Below are 26,619 nucleotides of genomic sequence, written 5' to 3'. Positions count from 1 at the left end.
AAAGGAACACGGGACTCTCTGCGGAGAACGCACGTTTAGAATTTCCCACCGTTACATCCTTAACTCTACTGCAATAACCGCGGTGCTCAGGAATTGTTCCCAGCAAAAGGAATGGCAGTCACTGGCCATACCGGACAGTGTACATTGCACAGAGAGAAGCAGTAACAGTAAAAGTTTCCATACAATTCCCTATTTTCAATGGGGCTGGGAGCACCAAAATAATGCTCTTAAAATTTAAAATGCTGTGAAAAGCAACTGCTTTCTTCCCGTCCCCACCCCCACCCACCCCCACTCTCAGACAGACAGGAAGCTGCAATAGCCAGTAGCCGTGTGGCTCTGCACAAGAGTAATGAAAACAGTCTGCATTTGTGAAGCATGTATTTTGAGAAGGAGGGAGACTTCAGACAGAGAGAGAGACAAAGCTGTTGTACTGCTGGATGTTCCGTTTCAGGATATCGGAGCACGGACCCAAGACACGCTCAAATCTGGGCCGATCAAGCTTTACACATTTTAAGGGGCCACGAGCAACAACAGTGGCAGCACGAGGACGATTCATTAGTAGAGCTATTTCACCTGCAAGAAAAAAAAGACATTTATTCCATATGGACCAATGAATGTAAAATTGATAACTCATGAACTGAGCCAAAACTACGCTCTCTTTCATTATGAAAAAATATAATTAACTCTTGAACTACTGTAGCGACTTTTGCTCTCATTAGTCCCTGCTAAGTGGGGTTTAGATAATTATGGATAGCCCACCCTTTCCCCCCTTATCTCCTTAACAGGAAATATTTGGAAATGATTGTTGTGAAATTTCATTAACATAATATATTATGTATAATGTTGTGCATTGTTGGCGTGTATGCTAACCTAGAGGTGGAGCAACCTGAGGCTCTAAGGCAGTGGTTCTCAACCATTTTAATGCCGCGACCCCCAACCGATCGTAAGTCGAGGACTAAACCGGTCGTAAGCCGAGGACTAAACTGGTCGTAAGTCGAGGACTAAACCAGTCGTAAGTCGAGGACTACCCAACTGGTTGTAAGTCGAGGACTTTCCCTGCCCGGGAGCGCTGCGCATGCGTGGTTCCACCCCCTGCGCCAGCCGAGGCGTAGCTGGCAAGCGGCAGAGACGGAGCAGGCCAACCACCAGCTGGCCCAGCTCAAAGGAGGTAAGGCACCCGCCAGAAAAGGGGGAAAAAATGGCGGACAGCCTTGCTTGGCGACCCCCGTGAAATGGTCGATCGACCCCAAATGGGGTCGCAACCCATAGGTTGAGAACCGCTGCTCTAAGCATATATGAAATCGTCAAACCCGATTTTTGAAGCTGCCTCCAGCAATGATTTAAAACTGGAGAAAACTTCCAACATTTAAAGACAGGAAACACAACTAAACCTTTAAAATAAGTTTTATATACATTAAAGGAATAAAATCTCTCACAACCCCAAGGGTGAAAAAACAGAAAAAATCCAAATCCCACAGGTTTTCCAGGATTGCTCCGCCCTCTGTGGCTCTTATACAGGCAAAAAGCATAATGTCAACTTTAGTAACCCAAAGGTTGTCTATTCCTGCCTTAATATGAATAGAGATATAATTCCTATCTGAGGACTCCCATCTGCCTTCAAATGAAAACTAGACTTTTCCTTCAAGCAAAAAGCTAGATCTTAGACATCATAAGTAAAATGTGTTAAGAATGAAGAGAAACCATTTCACTCCATTTATTTCCCTCAGGAGAATGCAATGCAATTTTGCTTCAAACCTCAAAATTTGGGAAAGGCTTCACTTGTTTCCAAGTAATAGTGAATATAGAGACTCCTTTCAAGCTCAGATGGTTAAAAATGTTCTTTTACAGTGTTGGGGAATTGTGTTTTAAAATAAAAAATCATTTTCAGAACTGCCAATAGACATTAAATCTGGATTAACATACCATGTTTTGGATTCCCCCCCCCCCAATCCTTTTTTGGGATATATTTCTAATGAACCACAACTGGCTTAACACCATTTGTGGTTGCAGGTTTTCTACCTGTTGCTCATTGTTAGTGTAGTATATATTAGAATATGTATTTTAGAAAATGATACAATTCTATATAGGGTTGATGGAAAGGTCAAAAATATGTAAGTCTCGCTTCCCTCTTCTCACATTAATTTCAGAAGAAATGAGTTATGCTAACTACAGTTAACATAGGGCAGGAGACTGCCTTTTGCATACCAAGTGGCTTGCTAGTAATATAATTGGGCTTTGAGGAGCTAGCAAAAAATAATGTGGAGAAGCTAATTGCCTCATTCTAGTCTCCTCGGATAACAGAGAAAATCATTTTCTCACATCATTTCTGGAAATGTTCCATAATACTGTGGAAATATATTTAAAAGACAACTACAATGTTCTTTCTTCAAATAATACGACACTGTTTTAATTCAATCCGCACCCTATTCCAAAGATCATCTTATGACAGACAATACATTATCTAAATAGGGGAATTTTATTTCAATCAATTTCATGATGTTCCAATCCAAAGCTCTTATGACAGATTTCCAAGCCAGAATTTAAGAAGATTGCTAAGGACATAAAGCTATTCTGTCATCAGCAGCCAAGAAGAAAGTCTATCATCGTCACTAAAATCTATTTAGCTCTGAGGAATATTGCATCTTTTTCAAGTAACTTTTAGTATGCGGATTAGTATCAGTCTGATGTCAACATTTCCTGCTGGAGCAATGTATTTCCCTGACTTAAGCACTATTAGAGAGACAGTGGTGGGATAATACTGATATGCTTATGGGAGGTGGAAGGGATGGAAGACAAAGGAAAACTCACCAAAATAATCAGAGGGTGCAAGTCTGCCCACTTCAACAAATTCTTCATGCTCTGACCTGCGCTGCAACACTGCAGCTGTACCCTGTAAAGGAATCAGAGGGTGGCTTTTTTCTTCTTCTATGTGCCAAGACAATAGTTTCAACATTGATTCAGAAAGCAGAGGCATCTCCATTTAATAACTCAGATTAAACTGTTCCCATAACCCTTAAGACCTACTGAGAGAAGATGTGTGCCTGCACTTGGTGCCATATATTACCCACAAGTTTGTTTTTATAACCAAACTGAATATTCTTTCTGCTGTATCATGATCAATAAATTAAATTTACTGAGAGCCATTTTAAACTCAGTGTAATCTTGCTAGTGTTTTTCTATACGTTTTCAAAAATACAATTCATATTTCATGATAAGGATTGGACTCTAATATTGCAAAAAAATAATAATCAGAGTTAAATCAAGAGAACCGAAGCTAAAGCTGTATCTATCTAACAAACAATACAAATTATGATTACTCACCTCTAATATAATGAAAAATTCATCTCCGGGTTCTCCCTGCACCACAATTTTTTGTCCATCTTCAAACTGTACTGGCTCTAATGCATCAGCCACTGTGAGACGTTCCCATTTGTCGAGGGATTCTGAATTAAAAGGTAACTATTTAACAGCAAATTTTGCTAGGTTGCCAAGATTTATAATTAGGGTGTTTATTTCAAATGAGGGTTTTCTGCTCCTATCTACTCCAGCATCCATTATGCAACCTGTTCAATCACAATCACTTTACTATGAACAATTTAACATTCATTCACATCACAAATTTGGCAATTCAAATATTAACATCTCAACAATGCCCAAAGGATTGTCAAGGTCCTTTATAGCAGATTAGGTGACTATATTTTAATTAATAGGTCAGGACTAAGATAACTGTGACCTCTCAAGGTCCTGAAATACAAATTCCAATATCACTCAATACCAGTCACACTACTGGGGTTGCTGGAAGTTAAGAATCTGCAACTTAATGAGGAACTTTTAGCGTAAACACTAGCAATTCTAATGGACATCCCTTTCTGGCAGCATGTTCCAGATTCAATAAGGAGATTTTCTCTTTCACTCACAGAGCTGGTAATACTCCATAGAAGTATTGATTCATTCCCTGAATCAAAGTCAAATTAATTCTTAGGGTGGTGGGTTATTCAAAATGTTATCCCTTCGTAATAGTTCATCAACTTGAAGGATTCAATATTTTAGAATAGATGACTGATTTTTAATCGAGTTCTAACTAACATTTTGATGACATGATTATTTTTCCTGATTTACTGATTTTCATTTGTTACTTTTGATTGTTAGGATTTTTTTGAGATTTTATTAGTAGTGTTTACTTAATAGATCAACGTATTCGTTTACTAATTGTTTTTAATATGTTACAGTCTAAGCTTTGCTAAAAATGGTTGAATATGATATTTACTCATTATTATGATCCGGACGGTAGCTTGTTTGTTTAAATATGTGATTGTACCTATCCTTATTTTACCCTAATTCCTTATTCCCTTCCCCTTCCCCTTCCCCTCCACCCCTCCTTTTACTATACCTGTATTGTTCCTATTTTTCCTCATCCATATAAACTTAATAAAATTTTGTTTAAAAAAAAATAGTTCATCAACACAAACAAGGTATTTAAAAAAATAATAAAGTGATCAAAATTGTCTTTAGAAATACCTAAATGCTTACAATTGACAATACTGTACATAGATCAACATACAACTGTTAATGTAACAGATCCTTACAAGCAATAAGTTTCTCGTATACAGTTGTTTTCCTTTATAGCAAGGTTGCAAAAAAATTGACAATTTAATATGTAGTACAGAAAGATGTTCTGAAGCAATGTCTGGACTCTAAAATCCTGTTTTGGAGATAGGCTACATGAGTACATAAACAAGTAAATGATATGGGCATGGATGTGCGCAAATACACATAGATACAGTATATAGGAAGCATAAAATGTACGAAAAGAGTTGAATAAAAAATAAACGACTGAAGGACACCAAACAAAACTGTGGAAGAAAATATTTAAGAGGAAGCAGTATCTGACCTATATGCTGAAACACATACAGAAATGAAATAAATTTTCTGTAGTTTTTCAGCAATACAAGTTAGTCACAAACCAAACTTTTGTCAAAAGGAAGAATGAAACCCCTGAATTTATGTCATTCAGGCTATTGACAAGGTGTAAGCAGGATGATAAAGAGAACAGCAATACAATACAATGCAAAATCATAAATAAAAAAGAGAAGAGCAGCAACAAGATATAGAATAACAAAATGCATGTAATATTCTCTATTTGTTCATGTGCTAGTAACAGCAAGAAATTTGTCATACTTACCAAGTATTGACACTTTACTAAGAAACTCTTCATACATCTTTCTCTTCCTCAGTGTGCTGCCCTGGAAGTTGGGGAAGAAAATACACCTGAAAATCAGTATTATCTCTATTTTGCTTTGTTTCAGGAAGCCAGAATGCTCTCCTATCATGAGAGTATTAGTATTAGTTCTGAGTCCTTGGTTTGTTAGTTCCTAATTGAACAATAAATAATAGTTTAAAAGTGTATTATTGAGAGACCCAGGAGAGCAAAAAGATGACTTACAATTTTTAAAAAATAAATTAACATAATATGCCATTTAGATACTTAACACTAAGTATCTATATGGCATATTATGTCCATTTATTTTTAAAAAATCAGTTTCATGTGCATCCATTTAGTTGTCAGTCCTGCTAAACTTGGGTGGGGAAAGTTTTTGGCCTTTAAGAGCTTCTTAAATGTATAATACAAAACCAAAACCCTTCTTGGGACATAGATATCTGGTCCAATATTCACATGAATTATATTCTGTTCACAGCATTAAACAGTGCTGTTATGGGCATGGCTCTCTACATAATGTAGAGAGAAGTTATTTTCACTAATTCCTTTTTTCTTTGCACTCTCTAGCCATCATGAGACAAAACAAATTAATTATAAGCAAGAGTTCCTTATTTATTTCTGGCTGTTAAAATAATTTGCTTCCTTCAACCAGTATCTATTTAGCAACATCAATTTAGTTTACAGTTGAATAAATTAATTTTATTAGAATGCTAATGATTGGAGTTTCATAGCCTTCCCACCACATAAAAAACATTCATTTAAAGTAAGATTTTGAAGTGCAAATAGATTAAATGGCAGATTAAAAAATGAAAAGCTCAACTTGCCCCGCTTAAATGAGGTTTATGAGGTCAGGTTAGAGCATTACTGAGAACTCTGTAAAACCAGGAACTCATTCAATATCATAGTTAATAATATGGCTGAAGACTTCTGAGAAAACTGTTATGTCTGTAATTCACCTCTAACATTTACAATGCAGCAAGTGTGAATTTCAGAAACTAAGCTGTCAAGTCATTCATCTTCACCGATGAAAACAATAAATATGTTTGACTGGGATTTAGCAAGCTAAAATTGTACAGGTCCCACCGCAAGTGTGGAAATTAAAGAATTGTGCATTTCCATATCACTTAGTATAAACAGCTAACTTGTGATATCTTAGATGAATTATTTTGGCATAAATGATTATTGTGAGAAAAGAGTATTCTTGAGCAAAAAATTACAAAGCAGTATTATTCATGAATCCTGATGAACAAGAACTTATCAAGTGGGGTTCAATTCTTAATCCTAAATTAAGCAGAGACATGGGTATTGATCTGATCACTAACATAAACACACATGTGTCACATCCAACATCCATTTTGTGAAATGATCACTACTCAGTTGTTCTTCCTATTAGTTCATTATAACTCTACCATTTACTGATATACTTCCCCAAACACACCAAAGCGCGGTATAAATACATTGTTTTTTTCAAGACATTGAAATGCTTACCATAAGGATTCTCCTATAGCTATCTCGATCAATACCCCACAGTTTCACATTGGTTTTTGCTTTGACAGTCGCTGCTCGGGGTGTCCCATAGATCAGTGCAAGTTCTCCAAAGCTGCCCCCCTCCCCAACACTGGTGGCCCATTCACTGTTCACATAAACCTGGAGGAGGAATACATACACATTTATTTCAAAATATATTTTATGTTTCAGTTTTGGTATGTACTTTGTTAATTCTAGTTTTTAAAAAGGAAAATCTTTTTACATTCTGTTTTAAATTTTGTTAACAGCATTGAGGTATTTCCAGAACAGAGTGAAATCAAACAAATAAATCACATCTTAATAATTTCTCATGTGTTCATAATATGCAAACGCTGAGAGGTTGTTCCTGTTTGAAAAAATGCTTAAGCAATACTTGCATAATAAAAGGGTTCACTCTATTCATTTACCCCAATGTACTACCTAGGGTGTAAGTTACTTTTTATTAATTATGTGCCATCAAGTAATTAGTGGCTCTTAGTGACCACATAGAGGATGATCTGTCCTCAACCTTATTCCTCAGATCTTTCAGTGACAAACCCACTGAAATTCAGTCCAACCACTTTGCTGCTAGACACCCTACTCTTCTTTTTCTATCTTCATTTCATAGCATTAAAAACCTCCAGAGAGCTAGGTCTTCACATAATGTACTCAAAATATGGTAATATGAGCCTGGTCATTGTGCTTTGACTGAGAACTCTGGAACCATTTATTCTATGATCCATTTATTTATTTTTTCTTGGCTGCCCAAGGCATTCTCTCAAGACTCTCCTCCAACAGCAAGGTTCAAGAGATCAATACTCTTTCTATGCCGCCTTTTCAAAGGGATTACTAGGATATATTTTTTTCACTGCTTATAGACTGCTCCAATCTGAATGGCTTTAGCTGTATACACATAGTCCTTGACTTACGACCACAACTGAGCCTGACATTTTTATCCTAAGCAAGACAGTTGTTAAATAAGTTTTGCCCCATTTTACAACCTTTTCTGCCGCAGTTGTTAAGCGAATCACTGCAGTTATTAAGTGAATCATATCATCATTAAGCAAATCTGGCTCCCCCCCCATCTACTCTTTTGTCAGAAGCTAGCTGGGAAGGGTGACATATGGTGATCACGTGGGACAGGACAACTTCATAAATACATGCCAATGGCCAAGAGTCCACATTTTGATCACGTGACCATGGGGATGCTGCAATGGTCGTAAGTTTGAAAACTGGTCATAAGTCACTTTTTCCAGTGCCATTGTAACTTCAAACAATTATTAAATAGTTTCAAGTCGAGGACTACCTGTATGTGAGCAATCCAAACAGTGAACATTTCAATATAGTAAAACAACTCACTCAATAGAGCAAAACAACAAAAACAGATACATGCCAATGTAGGGCCCAGGTTTTGCTGAAGTAAAATCATTTTGAGAAAGTTCTTGAGCACAAGAATGGGAGTGAATCATGCTTCCAGGAGGGAGCATTGTGCCATTCGGTGGGAATTACTATGGAAGAGGCCGGTCCCTTTAATTTCCTATAGGATGGGGAAACCCAGGCCAAGCTCTTTATGTTAAAATTAAATTTATTAAATGTGTATGCCACCCAGTTCCCAGTGACACTTAATTGTTTTTGTTCATACTTTTCATTCCTGATTATTTTAATCATGATTTTATAAGCCATGATTAAAATAAACCTCTTAACACAGTGAAAGCACCAACCAATATCTTAATTTAGTCTCAACAGTAGCCTGTGCTATATCAAAATGTATCAGAAAATACAGGGCTAAAGCAAGCTTAGAGAAAGGCAGACCACAAGTCCCAACTGGTTATTTGTATTGTATTTAATAATCATGACCATCTTTAATATTACATGTATTAAAACCATGCAACGGCACTAGATTAATGTATTTATTTAAGAAAAAAAAACTTACATCCATTTCTCCTTGATCAACAACATAGAAGTTATCCCCTTCGTCACCTTAAGAAAAAAAAGGATAGTGTGTGAAATAACTTTTCTAATTCTTTAAAAAGCATTAGAGATGTGCCTTTTAATTCCAGCATCAATAGAACTTTTTAGATCAAATTCCAATCATAATACATACAATTACAATTTTATATTTGGCATAATTTTAGAATAGCCAGTACTTCCTCCAGTTTCTGGTGCAAATTCACGCAAGTTAAACTTTGTATTCTATGTCTAACTATTAATAAAAAGATGGAGCTATTCAGCCATGATTGGATAGCATTAACCTTGTGAACTCTCAAGCTTCCTCCTTCCGCTATATATTCAAGATGGACAGTATTTAATATTTATTTGTTATGTATATGTAGGGGTGTGGGTCTATATATATGTTGTACATAGTATGTTTAGGTGTATGTCATGTATGTGTTTCATTTTGAGACCAGGCAACTAAATTTCATTTTTGATGTGTGCCGCTGTACCCACAGTAAAAAAATGACAATAAAAGTTATCTTATCTTATCTTAAGGATCAATCAGCTTCCCTCAAGAGAGTGTAAAAACTTCTGCAAAAACCAATGCTGGCTGCTATTTGTTTTTAATAGTTTTTATCCCCAACCCTAACCAATTTACCAAGTTTACCAAAACGTTACCAAGGCAAAATAAATAATGAATAACTTACATCAGAAGAAACCCTAATATATTGAATAGTGAACACAGGTAGTCTACAATCATAACTGAGCCCAAAATTTCCTGTTGCTAAGTGAGACAGTTGCTAAATGAGTTTTGCCCCATTTTATGCCCTTTCTTGCCACAGTTGATAAGTGAATCACTGCAGTTGTTTAAGTGAATCTGATTTCCCCACTGACTTTGCTTGTCAAAAATTTGCAAGAGGTGATCATATGACACTGGGACACTGCAACCATCATAAATATGAATCAGTTGCCAAGTGTCTGAAGTTTGATTTTGTGACCATGGAGATGCTGCAACAGTCATAAGTGTGAAAAAGAGTCATAAGTCACTTTTTTCAGTGCCATTGTTAACTTCAAATGATCACTAAACCAACTGTTGTAAGTCGAGGACCACCTGTAACATCTTTCTTTATCAAGTCCTATACCAGGGGTAGGCAACCTTGGCTCTTTTATGTCTCGTGGACTTCAACTCCCAGAATTCCTGAGCCAGCCAAGCTGGCCCAGGAATTCTGGGAGTTGAAGTCCACAAGTCATAAAAGAGCCAAGGTTGCCTACCCCTGTCCTATACTATAAAAAAAAAATAAACAATTACGTAAGCCAATACCTTAGAAATAAATTCCAAGCAAAAAAATAAATCACATACCTTGCTGTATCACAGTCTCACCAGCAATATAAGTGACTGGAAACATCGCATCAAATATATCACTGAAAGAGTACAGACTTACTCAGCATAAAAGGAAACAGTGGAAAACATTTATGCTAATATTGTTAGTTACAATTAAGTTATCAGAAAAAATTGTTTTTATGAGTAGTCTAGATTTGGTCTTTTTTTTCAGCTGACATTCATTTGCTGAACTGCGGTGTTTTGTCATTTCCTACCTCATTCCATTTTCATAATGGAATCTGTAACAATGTGAACAATCCACTTTGTTTCCGATTTTTCAATTCTAAGACAACTATAATGACCACCATTTTGTTAAATACAACTAAAACCTGGCTTTGCCAAAAAAAAAACCTGCTGGATAAGTTAGAGAGAGACTCATAGTATTAAAAAATATCCATGCAGCTTTGTATGGATAATAGCTAGTTTAGTTTGACTAAAGAGCAAATCCCAAACTCAAATTCATAAAGCAATATTTATCTGAGTTGAAAACTAATTTGAGAGTACTAATTGTACCAAAGGACAATGATAGATTTTTCTTCTCTAATCTTACAGTTCACCTTTAGATATGTTTTTAGTCTTGCCTAGGAAGTAAAAAAGTAGATTGCAAACACTGCGAGCAACATGAGGTTATTATAATGCCCTATGGAATACAGAGTCTAGGAGGAATATGAATATAGATAACCTCCAAGGTCCCTTCCAACTTTACTATTATTATTATTATTATTATTATTATTATTATTATTATTATTATTATTATTATTATTATTATTATTATTAATATTCCATAGACAGAACCTCCTGAGGATACAAAAGCAAATTCTTATGAGATTTTCCCATATTCCCCCCCCCCCCCAAAAAAAGACACTTTGGTTAAGGCAGTGTATCTACCTAGTTTGAAGGCTCTTTTATAATTGGGAATCAAGCAGATAATCTGCTCGTTTCAGAGAATAATTAATTCTACTACAATTAAAGTAAATAAAAATAACTCAGAAACAATGACTGCAGCTTGAAGATTCTAGAGATCTACATCCACAATTTTTGGATTTTGGACTGAAAAAAATTTGAGCAGGCGAGCTGTCATTCTGTTTTGGATGCAGCCATTACAAAGCCTACTGCATTCAAAACAGAACAGTAGTTCCGATGCAACACAGTCTGTTTGTTCTGCATACAGAGCAATCCACACTTTCCCTTCAATGTACATCTGCCAATATAGACTGAGTCAAAACCAAGTTCAATTTCAGGCAGGTTAAAAATTGCAACTGAGAACCTTGCCTTTTACCTCTAAAAATTTACTTTTCAGGCAAAAACCAATGAGGAGTATATAGGAGTATAGTTAGAAACTTTAAATAATTTAAATATTTTAAATAATTAATTCTAAAAGCTATACACTGGATTTAAGTTGTGTTTCATATAAGATTAACACAAGAATTTTTGCCTCAAAAAAAATGTAATGAAATCAGCTGGAAAACCTTAGTTTGATGTTAAAAAATTAAAAAGCCCCCAAATCCACTGGAAAATAATCCTCGATATGCAGAGTTTTGAGTCTGTTCAGTCTCTAGTTTGATTTAAATGAAGAGACCCTACCTTCTTTCGTTGTCATCAAGATGGGCAAAGAGCACATTCTTCTCAATAGCTTTCGCCAAGGCAGCCATAGTTTTATAATCTTTTGGAATAACCTGCGGTATGGAAGACACCCAGGAAGTTTTAGCTGAAGACATTTTAAGTGAATTTATCATTCATCCCTGAATTTAGCGTTTATTTGACAGAATCATATACCATTTTTCTGAAGAGGTAACTTTACTCTAACATGATATATTTATTAATTTGAAAGAAAAAGAATTACCAATGATCAAATGTATTGTTTTGCCAAAGTTCTGAATACAAATTTGGGGGGGGGATTAATGAGAGCTATTCTTCCCAAAAGAATAGCAAATCTATTGATATTTACAGAAAAAAATAGCACAAGTCCAAAAATACAGAAAAATATTTGCCATTCGTTATATTAAGTATAGTGTCTTAGAAACCACCTCCTGAACATCCAGATAATTTAGAACTTGTTGATTTTGCTGGTGAGATAAAATGAATAAAGCAACAAAACATATATGTCTTATTCTTCCCTCTTGCTAGCATAATGGCACCAAAAAAAAACAGTCAACATTTTAATGAATTTCTCATAATTCAGGTTCTTAAAGTCAGGCTTTGAATAAACTATACAAAAGCCGTATAGATCACAAAGAGGAGATCACAGGAGATCTAATGTTGGGAAAATGTGAGATGAAATCATACAATAGAATCAAAGATAGTTTGTCTCCTCAAACAGGTTCCAGCAGCCCCAAGGATGGAAAAAACAATATACAAGTCATGAAGTAAGGCTTATACAAAATATCAAAGCAGCACCTTTCTAACATAAGAGGCAGCATCCTCTTCAGTGTAAACCTCTGCACTAATGGCACCACGCCTTCTGCGACCTTTAACCACTGGGTTCATTGGTGGTGGAGGAGAAATTTCATCTTCACGGGAATCTGTGCGAGAGCTGGCTTTCTGCTGACTGATAAACTGCTTTGTTTCTTCCTAGAAGGAAACAGAAATTTAAGCCATATAGATATTACAGTCTATTTCTTCTTTCTTATTTGGCTTTACAAAATTCATGCACCGTGACACATATACAAACTATATTGTTGAAACTGGATCACATACTTAATAGAAACCAAAATTCATTCTTGTCAACTATCTTGTACTTAAAATTGCCTAAAGTTATTACTGATTCTTAGTAGAAGTCATTTTAAGCTGCCAAGTACATATGAATACTTGAACTGAAGATTAGAGTTAAGTTACTGAATCAATAGGGTGACGTAGGCTTTGATACAATCATACTGCATATTGCATTAATATTTAAAAAGGGAAGAGATACTTATACACTTCTACAATTTTAGAACAATCTGCATACCCTTTTACAATTTAGAAAAAAGAGGCAATTTATGAATCCTGAAGCCCTAATGATGTAAAAAATCTTGTCATGACCTGCTAATTTTTTTAAAAAAATTAAAACATAATGCTGAAATTTTTATCTAGCAGTTTGCATAAATTGACAAGTAGATTCTGTGCAATGGTTTTGTAACTTTTAAAATAAAAATAATTTAACATTATTTTAATTAATCAATTTTAATTACAATCATTTTAAAATCATAAAAATATAACATTTTTGTAAATTAAAATGTTATATTTCACACACGACAACAGAAAAAAGGGGACAATTAGCAACTTACTTGTAAACCAATATATAAATTTATGAAACTTGCTGGTTCAATATTGAATGTCTATTTTTGGAATACAATTACTATCTTGTAAGTAGCATATTAGACAAGCAACACAACCAGCAATTCAGATCTTGAAAGAACATGTCAGCATCTTGTATAGTGTAGCGTAGTGGCTGCTTTAGTAGACAACATTTTGAGAATTAAGATGGGTTAATTCTCTCATGATGAAGAATAAGGTAACGATGAAAAATGTGCAAGAATGTATCACAGCCATGCACATGACCAGGATTTTCTTTTAGATCATTGGTACATTTGAGAATGAAATCTCAATCAGAGGGGGAAATATTCATTATTCATGGCAATCTATTAAAGCAGATACTATAGTATTACAACAATTTATATCATTGCCATATATGCAAATTATGTCATTAATGATTGTCATTATGCGATCTATGTTAAATTATGCAAATGATATAAATCATCATGGAAATTTGGGATGTTACTTATAAAGCTATTATACTTATTGGAACCAATTTTTGATTAAAATAAAAAGTATTTTAAATATTTTATCAAACATGAGACCAATATAGTTTTAAAATAAACACACTTGCCTTATGTATCAGTCCCTATTCAAAGGACTCCTGCTTAAAAAAAATCAACTAAAAATCAGTACATTAATCTATTGGTTTGATACAGTATACTTCAAAACATTAAATTACAATGAAAAATTTCATCTGTAAGAGAAACCTCCATTGGATCTAGAAAAAAAAGAATTTTACTGGCTGCCTCTTCTTCCCTGACACAAATGGGCCCTAAGGGATCAGTAAATAGAAGAATTCAGAGATTCATGGTAGGGTGCAGTGAGATAGTCCTTCCGGCTGGCACAAGACATCTCTGAATCCAAGCCAGGAACTTAAAAGCTCACACAATCACTTGACTGCTTTTAGAGAACTACATAATTCAATGTTTGGATCAAGCCAAATTCAAAGCTGCATGGATCGCAAGAGTCTTACCCATCAAAGTACTGTTTATGTGTCCACCCTTAAAGGGTGAATTAAAAGTACTTGTACATAATTATCAATATATGTGCAAAGTGACTCTTCTACACAAAACAAAGCATATATTTTCCAATATTATGTCCCAAGAGCCTTAAATGTATTAATCTAACAATTCAGAGACTACAGAAAACGCTAAATATTGGTCTTGTGATATGCCTTTAGATAATCAGCTGCCATGCCATGAATGTTGCTGACCTTCTCTCCTTCCACAGAATGTTGACATAGAGATGGGAGAAGCTGTTACTGAGACAGCAATCAAAGAACAAGAAGAAAATATTACTGTAGCCATGTTGAGCAGTAAACACAATTTATGTACGTGGATCTTTTTGAATGTGCATAAAATGGTTGCAGTTATGCAAAATGTTTAACCAAACAGATAGTTTTAGTAATTGCATATATGTTAAGGTAGATTAACATACATGCAACTGGACTTTTTGTGTACCTTAGCATCTTGTGTAAACTCAACCCACTTTGTTAATTAGTTCTATTTATGGCATGTGTCCCTAAAATAGTTAATTCTGATTGGCAGGTTCCATGAATAGTCATTCAATATGTTCAAACCAAAAGATCATATTTTATAAAGAATGTCAAAACCAGATTTTAGAATTATAAGCATAACATTATTTGTAAACAATGCCATATTTCTATGACAAATCTTATGGGGTTGAAACATTTTTTCTTAGCAACATATTAACATTATAATTTTTTCTTTGCTTGTTGTCCATCTACAATTCAGTCATGCTGACTGCATTCATATTAAGTCATAATGTAGCTTGTTTGGGATTGTTTTGTCTGAAAAGCCTGTTTTTTTGTAAACTATGTTTATGCCTTAACATCATTTACCAATACTTTCACACAATATGCTAAACCAAATCGTGATTTGGGGTCGATATGCTGTGTGTATCCCCTTGCTGAGTTTGTAATCCTTGCTTTAAGGTGTATTATGAAGTCTGAAGTTAGCTATTTTGATTTCTTCAGCCATGCCAAACAAACCCAATTTGTTTGAAGACAGTGTAAGACTCAACATGAATGAAAGCATCATCTTCACTCCCATTAAATAAAATGGCACAACTTCATGTATATTTGTTTGTATACAAGGCTTATAGTTTATTCCAATCAAAATTGACTCTGAGTAGCATACAAATTCCCCTTTGATTGGACAGCATTGAGAAGAATCAGATGTAACTTCTCATTTACCAAAAAATAGTACAGGTGCATAGAACAATTATAATTCCAATTTCTATAAATTTCTGCACCACAGAATACTCAGATACTATACAATCAAAGTTTCTCTGCCTGCCAATGATAATAAATAATAAAAAGTTTTTATCTTCCAATGATTCCTTCCATTTTGGACCATAATATGCTTTTCATAGAGCAAGCCTTTCCTGTCCAGTTTGAAAACTGATGTTAAACTTGATTTTAAGAATATATTTGAAGGTTTTGTTTCTATGTGGGAAAAGCAAAGAGCTAAAATATTTTAAATAAAAATCTCTTGAAGCAAAGAGAGTTGCTATGAATATGATAAAAACAATCCAGAATCTTATACAAAGGGATCTGCCTCTGTAATTTCCTCAAAGTCTGTTCTTATTCACATTTCAGAGAACTAAATAATGCTGTACTTTTTTGAAATGTTGATGTGCTCTAGGTCAAGCATAGGATTTGTTATTATTTTGAGAGCGGCTTTCTATTTTTGTCTTTCTTTTATGAAGTTTAGTTTTTACCTTTTCCAGTCTTTCAAAGTATTCCCGGAGGAAGCCCATAGGTCTCTCAGGTCGCACTGTGCAAAGCTGGACAATGCAATCTTTCAGGAGTTGCTGGATGTTATGTTTTTGGACATAGTGCTCACATTCACGGAGGCTACGTTCTTCTTCACTGCTGCTACTGCCAGAGGCTGCCATTGCTGGTATCTGAAAGAAAACATATTTGAAACACTCTAACTTCCATTGCAACCTTAGTGTACTAGTAGTGTACACTAAGTATATTAGACTTATGTCCCTCAGCAAACATAGCAGTTGAACATTAACTTATTTGCAGACCTAATAGTTGGTTATAATGTGGGGAAAAGTCAGAAAAAATTAGAGCATAATTCAATCAAAGCCCATGTTCAATTATCTTAGGAATGTCAGATAAGCTGCTTCCAACAATGAACATGAGGGTAACATAATAAGTGAAAATAAACGATTTTACTAATGGTAGTAAAAACTGATTGGAAAGAAAGCTGCTGTAATTAAATTAAAATATTCATTAGTAGATTTTCTAAAAATAATTATGGAAATAAAGAGTATATTTCAGCTGATCACCACTTACTTGAGATGAAGTCAACAGCAACTACAGGTATGCACAGAATTTGCAGGAGACTGTTAATCCCAGTATCACCTTTCAAAACGGAAGTAAGAAAGTAAATAGCTGGAACACCCCAAAGTCCTATTAATACATGTTTCCTATGTGACATATTTAGATACATGATTATATTCTTACAGTTATAAACACATGCCCTGGATTTCCATAGCTGAGGATAATTTGCAGATTAAATACAAAATGAAGATGCTGAATAATTTCCCCTTCAAAACACTGTATTCTTGTCAATTCTTGCAGAGTTTAAAGGTTGCAGTAAACTTTTTTCTGGTTGAACAGCACACATATGTTTAGATGGCATTTACAATCATATTGCCTTAAGTTTTGTAGTATCAGCTAGCTCATCTGTTTTGACAACTTGCATAATAAAGGTCAGTAACACACAGCTTAATTAAATGTCCAAGAATTACTCTGTAGCTCTATAACAGCTTGCAAATTAGTCTGTGGAAAAAACATTCACACTGTTGACACGCAGCAGCAGACAACAGTGCAAAAACTAGACAGAAACTTTTTTCTCAAGTATTTTATGAGGCATGCCAAGTAGAAGTCATCCCATTTTTATGTATAATTCACCTTAAGAACAATGACTATGTATTTTTACACATGCTGTATCAAGTGAAATTTCAATTGCATAAACAACTTTGTTTCCATCAGTATTTGCAATGTGAAGTAAATGGATTCAAAGTAAAACCCGTCTAAATTCACTGCAATTAAAGTCTGCTTTCAGACAAAGAAAATATATTTGCTACCTACACGAATCATTAGAGATTAAAAAAATGAACAAAAATCTAATCTAAATATGAAAAGATTCTAAATGAGTGACAAAAGGAATCCTCCATTTTATTGAAATAACGCTGCATACCTGAAGAATAGACTATTACAGGGCCCTAATAACTTTCAACAGTCTGAACCACTTAACATATTTCAAGGTAAATTCCCTATAATTCTCCTAAGTGGGGTGGGGGGAGAAAGCAACTGGGGAGTTAGAAAATGCTTTTTCTGTTAAAAAGTAACTGTTAGTTCGCCAGGACAGGAAAACCGAGATATTCAAGAGATCATAAATTATAGGTTATTTTAAACTTAGCAGTTTTTATCTATGACAACAGTCTCTCTCATTTTATCCAAGGACTAGTCATTAAAGTCAGAATAAGCATTAGATGTCCATTTCTATCAGAAGGAGACAAAATGCTGACAAAAATCTGGAGGATGTCATTTTTACTACTGTATAAGAAAATGATATAGGACCTTTCCCCATACCCTAGGAAAGCACCTTGTGCAATTTCAGGCAAGTTGCAGCGACTCTCTGGGTGTGGGTGTGATCGATCTGATTTTTCTATAGGAACTTATGAGCGCAAATATAGCCCAACATAAAGCATTCTGGAAAAGACCCAACAAACATGCCATCAAAACATGTAAAATCAATCTAAACTCCCTGATGACTACATGGACACATCCACCATGTTTTGACAACACTACTGAAGTCGTTTGGCATTCTTTACCTCTGGGGTGTGTTTTTTCCCCCTCCAATCTTGTTTGCCTAGGTTTCCTGAGATCAGAGCAGCCAGCATTAACTAGGTCTGCAACCACACTAAACTATGTGGTAAATTGCTAAGGGTTTTGCTTTTAATATATGACCTAGAGATACCCTAAAATAAATCAAAATATTGAAAACAGCGATCCAAGCATTAGTTTACCCCCCCTTTTAACAAGACCATCAAGACTACTTTGTTTTTTTAACACATACAAGGCCTGTATTAATAAATTAATAAATCCTATTCTCAATACAGCACAATCCTGCCTTCTCAGGTAAATACAAAGTTTGTCCCTAAATGGAAGAGCTGAGTGGCTTATTTAAAAAAAAAAAAAAGATGTCCTCCCCCCCCAAAAAAAATAATCTCTCTGTTAGTGGCATCAAAGCCTTCCTCATGTTTGCCTCAAGGGTCACCAGCAATAAAAATAAAAATAAAAAAAATAACCCCCAGCCAGCCGCTACTTCAAAGCAGGGCTTCCTCCCCAATTCCTTCTCGCTTTGTGCCTATGCGGCGACATCTCCCGGGAGCCGCGCTGATGCTCCCTCCGCTCCTCGCGTGCAGAGCCGCCGCTTGTTGTCTCCCGGTCCCCCCCCTCCAAAGCCAGGCACAGCGCGGCCCCCGCCGGCGCCCTGCCCCGCTCCCCCCGCAGCGTACTTTGCAGCGTCCCCCCCCCGCCCGAGCCCCTAACCTCGTCCCCGAGACCCCCAACGGTCCTCCTCCTCCTCCCCCTCGCCGCTCGACGGTTTCCACAGAGGCCTCGAGCTCCTCGCGTCTCCCGGCGCAAAAGCCGCCTCAGCCGAGCGCGCCTCTCACCGGCCTCGCTGCACCCCTGCGCGGCTGCGCCCGAAGCCCCCCCGGGAGCGACTCGATGCCCGGCCCCGACTTACCCCGGGTTCGAGCGGCGACTCACTGCCTGGGCCTCTCCGCGATGGGCAGCCCCCTCCTCCCGTCCCGATTTGCGGCCTCCTTCTCTTTCTCGGCAATCGCTCCCACCGGAAACCCAGCTCTCTCCGCCAATCACCGCCCAGCGTGACGTCAATGCGCCTCGTTCTCACTTGCCGAACCGTCCCCCAGGCAACCTTAAAGGGGACGCGCCACGTTCCGTCCGGCTCTCCTTCCCCCGCTGTACAGTAGCAGAAGCCAGAGCGAGAAGGAGATGAGGGGGTGGGGTGGGGTGGGGTGGGGAAGGAAAGCCGCTGGGCGCAATTGCTGGCTTTTCCTTTAATTCCCGCTGACGTCAGACTGCGGGTTGAAACGGCACCGTCGCCCTCCCCTTTCCCCGAGCGTGGAGCACGAGGGTGGGGGAGATGTGCCTTAGGAAGGGAGACCGGAGGCGTCGATACGCTGGCGGAGCGTCGGTTTCACTCTTGCAGCAGTTGCAGTAAACTGCATCAGTGTAAACCAGGGGTAGTCAACCTTGGCTCTTTTAGGACTCGTGGACTTCAACTCCCAGAATTCCTGAGCCAGCTAAGCTGGCTCAGGAATTCTGGGAGTTGAAGTCCACGAGTCCTAAAAGAGCCAAGGTTGACTACCCCTGGTGTAAACAATGGCAGAAAAAAAGCAGTTGCCGATTGCTTGCTGGCAATTTCTTGCGGCGAAAGCGAGAGGGTTTTGTCTCGAAATGTAAATTGCATTTCTAAACATTGAGGTCACCCTATCCAACTTAGCGGCACTCGCCTTTGGACCTGGCAGAAAGAAATAGACTCGTGCATTGCGATTTCTCAGACTCCCGGTAGCTAGGCAAAACTGTCAGTTGTTGCGGAACTGCTACTCCCAGAAACCCTCTCTAATCATCACCACCACCATCGGGGCTGCTGGGAGTTTATACGAAATTTTACAGGGCCTGGACGTGGATGGAGTGTTCTCGTAGACGTGATAAATGCAAAGGGTTAAAAAGCTGTGGATATGTTTCTCAAAATTCTCCTAGATGTGGCTCTTTTTTTTTGCTGGATGCAAGCCGATGTATTTTGAAGGATCCGTTCTTGCAAAATAGAAATGCAATTTAAAAAGGCTAAATTACACGGCATTTAAAATGGGCTGGGCTTCTGTTTCTATTATGCTGCTGCTTGGTAAACATCAGCGTCACAAGATACTTCTTGACAATTATGTATTTGTTTGCTACCAGGTTTGTATGACACTATATCACATCAAAATACTATCAATATATAACAAGTATTGAAAGCCCAAGTTAATGTTAAAGTGCACGGCATAAATAAAAGAGCTCAGCTTGTTTTCATAGTTGATTTCATATTAAGATTATTATTATTATTATTATTATTATTTATTGAATTTATATACCGCCCTATCTCCCTTACGGAACTCAGGGCGGTGAACAAGCGATAATAAAAACCACGATAAATATACACAAGTTTCTGTTCTAAAATCAAATTAAATAACAGGCCTGCTCTAAAAGTACCCCATACAAAACCCCCACTAAAACATAATCAAACTACGCCAGGCCGGCCGCACGGAATAGATGGGCCTTCAGGGCTCGACGAAAAAGGTGCAGGTCCGCAACTGTACGTAGGTCGGGGGGTAGGTCATTCCAGAGGGCAGGAGCTGCCACAGAGAAGGCTCTCCCCCTGGGGGTCGCCAGCCGACATTGACTGGCCGACGGCACCCTAAGGAGGCCCTCTCTGTGGGAGCGGACTGGTCGAAGGGAGGTGTTTGGTAGGAGGCGGTCTTGCAAATACCTAGATCCATTGCCACAGAGCGCTTTAAAGGTTGTTACTAACACCTTGAAGCGCACCCGGAAGGCCACCGGCAGCCAGTGCAGCTCGCGCAGGAGAGGTGTTACATGGGAGTATCTAGAGGCCCCCAGGATCCCCCGCGCGACCGCATTCTGAACTAGCTGGAGCCTCCAGGTGCACCTCAAGGGGAGCCCCATGTAGAGAGCGTTGCAATAGTCCAGGCGGGAAACAACGAGGGCTTGAGTGACCGTGCGTAGAGCGTCCCGATCCAGAAAGGGGCGCAACTGGCGTATCAGGCGAACCTGATGAAAAGCCCCCCTGGCCACGGCCGTCACATGGTCGTCTAAAGACAGCCGAGTATCCAGGAGGACGCCCAGGTTGCGGGTCCTCTCCGCGGGGGCTAATGACTTGCCCCCGATAGCCAGGGATGGAGCCAACTGGCTATGTCGTGACGCCGGAAACCACAGCCACTCGGTCTTGGACGGGTTGAGTTGAAGCCTGTTCCTCCCCATCCAGACTCGCACGGCCTCCAGGCACCGGGACATCACTTCTGCGGCATCGTTGGGGTGGTCCGGGGTGGAGATGTACAGCTGGGTGTCATCTGCGTACTGATGAAACTCCACCCCGAAACCACGGATGATCTCACCCAGTGGCTTCATATAAATGTTGAACAGGAGAGGCGAGAGGACCGACCCCTGTGGTACCCAAGTGAGGCGCCTCGAGGTTGACCTCTGCCCCCCTGCCAACACAAATTGCGTCTGGTCCGAGAGGTAGGAGAACCACCGTAAAACGGTGCCCCCCAACCCCAACCCCCTAACCGGTGCAAGATACCATGGTCGATGGTATCAAAAGCCGCTGAGAGGTCTAGCAGGACCAGGATAGAGGAACACCCTCTATCCCAGTGGTTCTCAACCTGTGGGTCGGGACCCCATTTGGGGTCAATCGACCATTTCATGGGGGTCGCCAAGCAAGGCTGTCCGCCATTTTTTTTGTCCGCCATTTTTTTTGTCCGCCATTTTTTCCCCCTTTTCCGGCGGGTGCCTTACCTTCCTTGGGCTGGGCCAGCTGGTGGTCGGCCTGCTCCGTCTCTGCCGCTTGCCAGCTACGCCTCGGCCGGCGCAGGGGGCGGAACCACACATGCGCGGCGCTCCCGGGCAGGGAAAGTCCTCGACTTACGACTGGTTGGGTAGTCCTCGACTTACGACCGGTTTAGTCCTCGACTTACGACCGGTTTAGTCCTCGACTTACGACCGGTTTAGTCCTCGACTTACGACCGGTTTAGTCCTCGACTTACGACCGGTTGGGGTCGCGGCATTAAAAAGGTTTATTTATTTATTTATTAAATTTATATACCGCCCTATCTCCCTTGCGGAACTCAGGGCGGTGAACAGGCGATACTAAAAACCACGGTAATAAATAGTTTGTTTTAAAATCGAATTAAATAACGGGCCTGTTCTAAAAACACACTGCTCTATCCCGAGAACCACTGCTCTATCCCGAGCCCTCCAGAGATCATCATCCAATGCGACCAATGCCGTTTCTGTGCTGTGCCCAGGCCGGAAGCCGATTCTCTAGCTCAGTGATGGCGAACCTTTTAGAGACCGAGTGCCCAAAAACTGGCCCCGCCCCTGCTCCACCCTCTGCCCCGCCCCCACCCCGCCTGCCCACAGGGCCACTCACCACCTCCAGGGCCCACCGCAGATCACCCAGGCAGCCCAGCAGCACCATGACACCCTCTGCCCAGGCCCCACAGCATTAACTGTGCGCGATGGGGCGTGAGGGCAGAGTCTTATCTACGCTGCCTGGTTGCCATGTCCTTGGCTACGCTGCTCCGTGTGGGCCATGCTCAGGGGCAACTCTCCTCCAGGGGGCTGCTGGTGAGGAGGGGGTTGCAGGGGGAGGCAAGGCTGGGGCAATGGCATGTGTACCCACAGAGAGGGCTCTGAGTGCCACCTCTGGCACCCGTGCCATAGGTTCGCCACCACTGCTCTAGCTATTCCTAGGATTTGCTTTTTCATATTTTTGGTATATCTCTAAATCTGCATAACTTGATATTTCCAACTGTGTTGGCCAAGCTGTTGAAACTATCCATTATATTTAGTTTTATATTGAAGGAATCATGATTAAATGAGGTTTTGCCATTATATAAAAGCACGTATTGCTGTGTTTCCCATTTCATACCTTTAAAGTTCATCCCTACTACAAAGTTAAAATTTGTTGCTTAAGATTTGAGCACTCTTGTATTTAGGTTTATTATACATACATAAAGTCCTGAGAGTCTCCGTGCACTTTTAATTTTTAGGAACTTCTACATAATTGAACAGGGATGGAATTTTTAACCAAGTTTTTTCATGAATCATTTATTTCAATTTCTTTATTTTTGAGGTCATAAAATCATAATAAAAAAGAGTTACTGTGAACAAAAGGTAATTTGTGCTCTCCAGTTAACTGAAGTCAGAATCAGCTGTCAGAAGAAAATCTAAATCAGGGGCCTTCAAACTTGGCCTTTTTATGACTTGTGGACTTCAACTCCCAGAATTCCTCAGCCAGGCACACTGGGAGTTGAAGTCCAAAGTCATAAAAGGGCCAAGTTTGAAGACCCCTGATCTAAATCTTAGAAGCATCCCAAAGAAATTCAACTACAAGAGCAAGCAAGGGTGTTCAACCTTGGCAACTTTAAGACCTGTGGACTTCAACTCCCAGAATTCCCCAGCCAATATGAATCCTCAAAACAAAATTATATTAGCACAGGTACATGACTCAGGTCCACCAAATATTGTTAGAAGACTATGATGCAATATTAATTGTCTGATATCATTTTAATGATTAGGTTGAAAATAACTTTGCTTAATAGATCATTGTTTAGTGATGAAAGAACATCAGCAGGTTAATTGTCGTAACTGCTGTATTTGAGCAACACAGGAACCACATAGAGTTTGAGAACATGAAAGAGATTCTCCTGAAGGGAACATCTGCTGTGGTCTAGAAAAATTACACAAAATTAGTTCATTCTTTTGCGGAAGATCTATTGTGAATGATGAAGCGTATTTGGACATTCTGCAGAATTTATTCTTGCATAGAGGCAATCAGAACTTATCAAGAGGACTCTTTCAGCAAGATGTGGCACTTTTCTACTTTGCCCACAGTGTTCAAGAATATTTAAATGAGGTTTTCCCCAATAAATGGAGTGAGAAAGCCTGCATCCAGATGATGGTTATATAGAAAGTTCACACTCCTACAAATAAAATATATTAAATTCTTTTTCTCTTGCATATTACATATTACTTAAAATATATATAGAAATAAATATATTAAAAATAAAAATGCACTAGATACCCTTTTTTAATATTTGGAATGGTTTTATTGTCTTTTTTTTCCCTTTTTCCTTTTGGGACTTTAATTCTTTAATTAGTTTAATTCAAAGTCAGAGTCTTATCTTAGTTTTAGATTGGATTCATATATTACAGTAAAACATTTGTTTAAGTATAATTTTCTGAATAAACTACAAGTGGCTAGTTTTCATAGTACCCCTTTAAAAATTGAGTTATAAACAAGTGTCTTGATTTCTTAAAAAATCCCACCAAATTTCTATAGTATATTTGAGCAGGTAATGTTGAATAAATAATTTGCTGGCATGGAGTTTTCCGTTTACATTCTATTAGTATTGGTTGTCTAGATTGTTCTGGAAAGTGTTGTATTTCATTTGTCAAGAATGATTACTTGGCACTGTATGCATTAACTTTTCAAGTCATTTTGACTTCAAAGAAAGACACGCTTCTAAATGGAAATTAATGCCAGTTTTAAAGTTTGACAATAGAAGGATGACTATCACGCTCTGATCCCTTTTCTTCATATGATTTTGGGGTAGTTTATTAGCCATAATTTGTTAAATAAACCACAATTGCCTGGAGTCCATAATACACTATGGTGCTAAATGTGCTTCACAAATGACTATGGTTGGGTTCACACAATGCATTAAGCTACAATCCTATCATATTATAGCACAATACAATGCAATGTGTGAAAGTCACTTTAAGGCTCCTGTTTAATCCTCTCAATAGGACTTCAAATCAGTTGCTGCACATGATTAGGGAAGCAAGACTATTTACATATACCATGAAGCTTACAATCCAATAAATTAAGTTCTCTCATTTTTCCGGTTACTAGGCTAAGCTTTCACTAGATCGGGGCTTTTCAACCTTTTCAGAGATTGTACCATTTTCAGGATATGGCAATATTTGAGTACCACCAGTCGCCTAGCAGGTGGGCATGGACTGCTCAACGCCACTCACTGGATACAGCTGACTCAAGACAGCTGGATCAGAATGGAATAAGTTGCACCAGCTAACTTGATGTGGGGACAACTCGGTGCCTCACCAATTCCTCGACTCTCCAAACTGCTAGCAGCCAAGCACATGAGCGGGCGCACACACACACACACACACACTGCATTCCAGGTTTGGGGACTTTTATCCACAGAGGAAGGGGAGGGTCTTCTCCCCAAGCCCAGGCATGATTGGCAATTTGCTAGCTCAGAGTGGATACAAGTCTCCAAGCATGGAATGTTTGTGTGTGTGTGGATAGCACGCTAAAGAGATGTTCTTTTCCCAATCCCAGACATTGTTGGTGTTTCCCTGTCCGGTGCCCCCTCCCAGCAAAGCAGGAGGTGGAGGACATTTGCAGGAAGCAGTTTCTTCCGAGTCCAACTTCTGTCTTGACAGATCTCTGGAGAGCAAGAGGAGGCGGTAGGGGAGCAGCGCTCCCAGGTTCTGCACAAGACAGGCTGGCCCTTCTCGAAAGGGAATTCCCATTTCCAATCATGTGTGGTAAGGATGCTGGCTTGTTGGGGCAGCCTTCCCTCACACAGCTCCCCTGCCACCCCCTCCTCCTCTCTAGAGATTTGCAGGGGAGATAGAGATCTGGAGGACAAGGTGCAGCCTCCATATTGGCCACTTCTACCTCTCCAAGCCCTCCTCGATTAAACATATATTATATATTAATTAAAACACAGCCAAAAAGAAAACATAGTTAAATCACTAATTACAGCTCTTCACATATTTTCTGGAAAAACCACCTTTATTGATGTTAGGAAGGAAGAGCAAACCTTATTAAGGAACTCTTAACAGGAAGGGAATTGAAGACCCCAAAAGGTCTCGTTCTTTCTAATCTGCCTTCCCTTTGAGCCTTTAATTCTCATTACTTTATTATGTATTTAAGAAGAAGATCAAAGGCCTCCGTAGCTCAAGACACTCACCTTAAAATCAGAACCCAGAAAAATTTAGTTAATCCAAAATACGGCCCTATGAAGAATGAAGATAATCTTTGGGCCCTGAGAGCATGCAGGTGTCAAGTCAGAATATTAGTGGCACACCTGTCAGCAACTGGAAGTGCGTAAGTCCATGTATTTCCCTTTCCTGTCTCACAACTCAATCCATACATCCTTTAATTTTCAGACACATCTTTTTCTCATAAGCTCCTTAAAAAACCAACAAGATATACTGTAATTAGCAGGAAAAAATAAATCTAGCACTTCTGAATTCTTTCCCCAAGGGGGAAAGGAAAGTTCACAGCCTGCAGGTTGCTAGCAAACTCGTCAAAGAACATAGTTATTGCTGCTAAAGACAAGAATAAACAACGAATCAATTTTGCAGCTTTCTTTTTTTTTTTTTTTTTTTTTTTTTTAA

At 38.7% G+C, this 26,619-nt stretch overlaps 1 protein-coding gene across 1 annotated transcript; it reads right to left on the bottom strand.

The window, feature by feature from the left end:
* Positions 1–283: 283 nt before the first annotated feature.
* PRKAR1A (protein kinase cAMP-dependent type I regulatory subunit alpha) lies at positions 284–19,233 on the bottom strand. The gene is made up of 12 exons (XM_015810376.1): positions 19,133–19,233; positions 16,666–16,734; positions 16,080–16,265; positions 12,438–12,611; positions 11,625–11,716; positions 10,020–10,081; positions 8,658–8,704; positions 6,707–6,865; positions 5,183–5,243; positions 3,322–3,443; positions 2,809–2,890; positions 284–573 (listed from the first exon to the last, which is right to left on the bottom strand). The coding sequence occupies exons 3-12, from the start codon at positions 16,254–16,256 to the stop codon at positions 401–403; spliced, it is 1,149 nt and encodes a 382-aa protein (XP_015665862.1). The 5' UTR covers positions 16,257–16,265; positions 16,666–16,734; positions 19,133–19,233; the 3' UTR covers positions 284–400.
* Positions 19,234–26,619: the final 7,386 nt, after the last annotated feature.

Source organism: Protobothrops mucrosquamatus, unplaced genomic scaffold (assembly GCF_001527695.2).
Source record: "Protobothrops mucrosquamatus isolate PMUCROS unplaced genomic scaffold, P.Mucros_1.0 scaffold9, whole genome shotgun sequence".
Lineage (NCBI taxonomy): Eukaryota > Metazoa > Chordata > Lepidosauria > Squamata > Viperidae > Protobothrops > Protobothrops mucrosquamatus.
This window is presented reverse-complemented; position numbering and strand designations above follow the sequence as displayed.

Coding starts and splice junctions, on each gene's coding strand:
- PRKAR1A (XM_015810376.1), bottom strand. CDS start 16,256: ATGGCAGCCTCTGGCAGTAGCAGCAGTGAAGAAGAACGTAGCCTCCGT. Junction 11,717..12,437: donor CTGCCTCTTATGTTAGAAAG/GTGCTGCTTTGA, acceptor TCCATACCGCAG/GTTATTCCAAAAGATTATAA. Junction 3,444..5,182: donor TAGTAAAGTGTCAATACTTG/GTAAGTATGACA, acceptor CTTTTAATTCAG/AATCCCTCGACAAATGGGAA.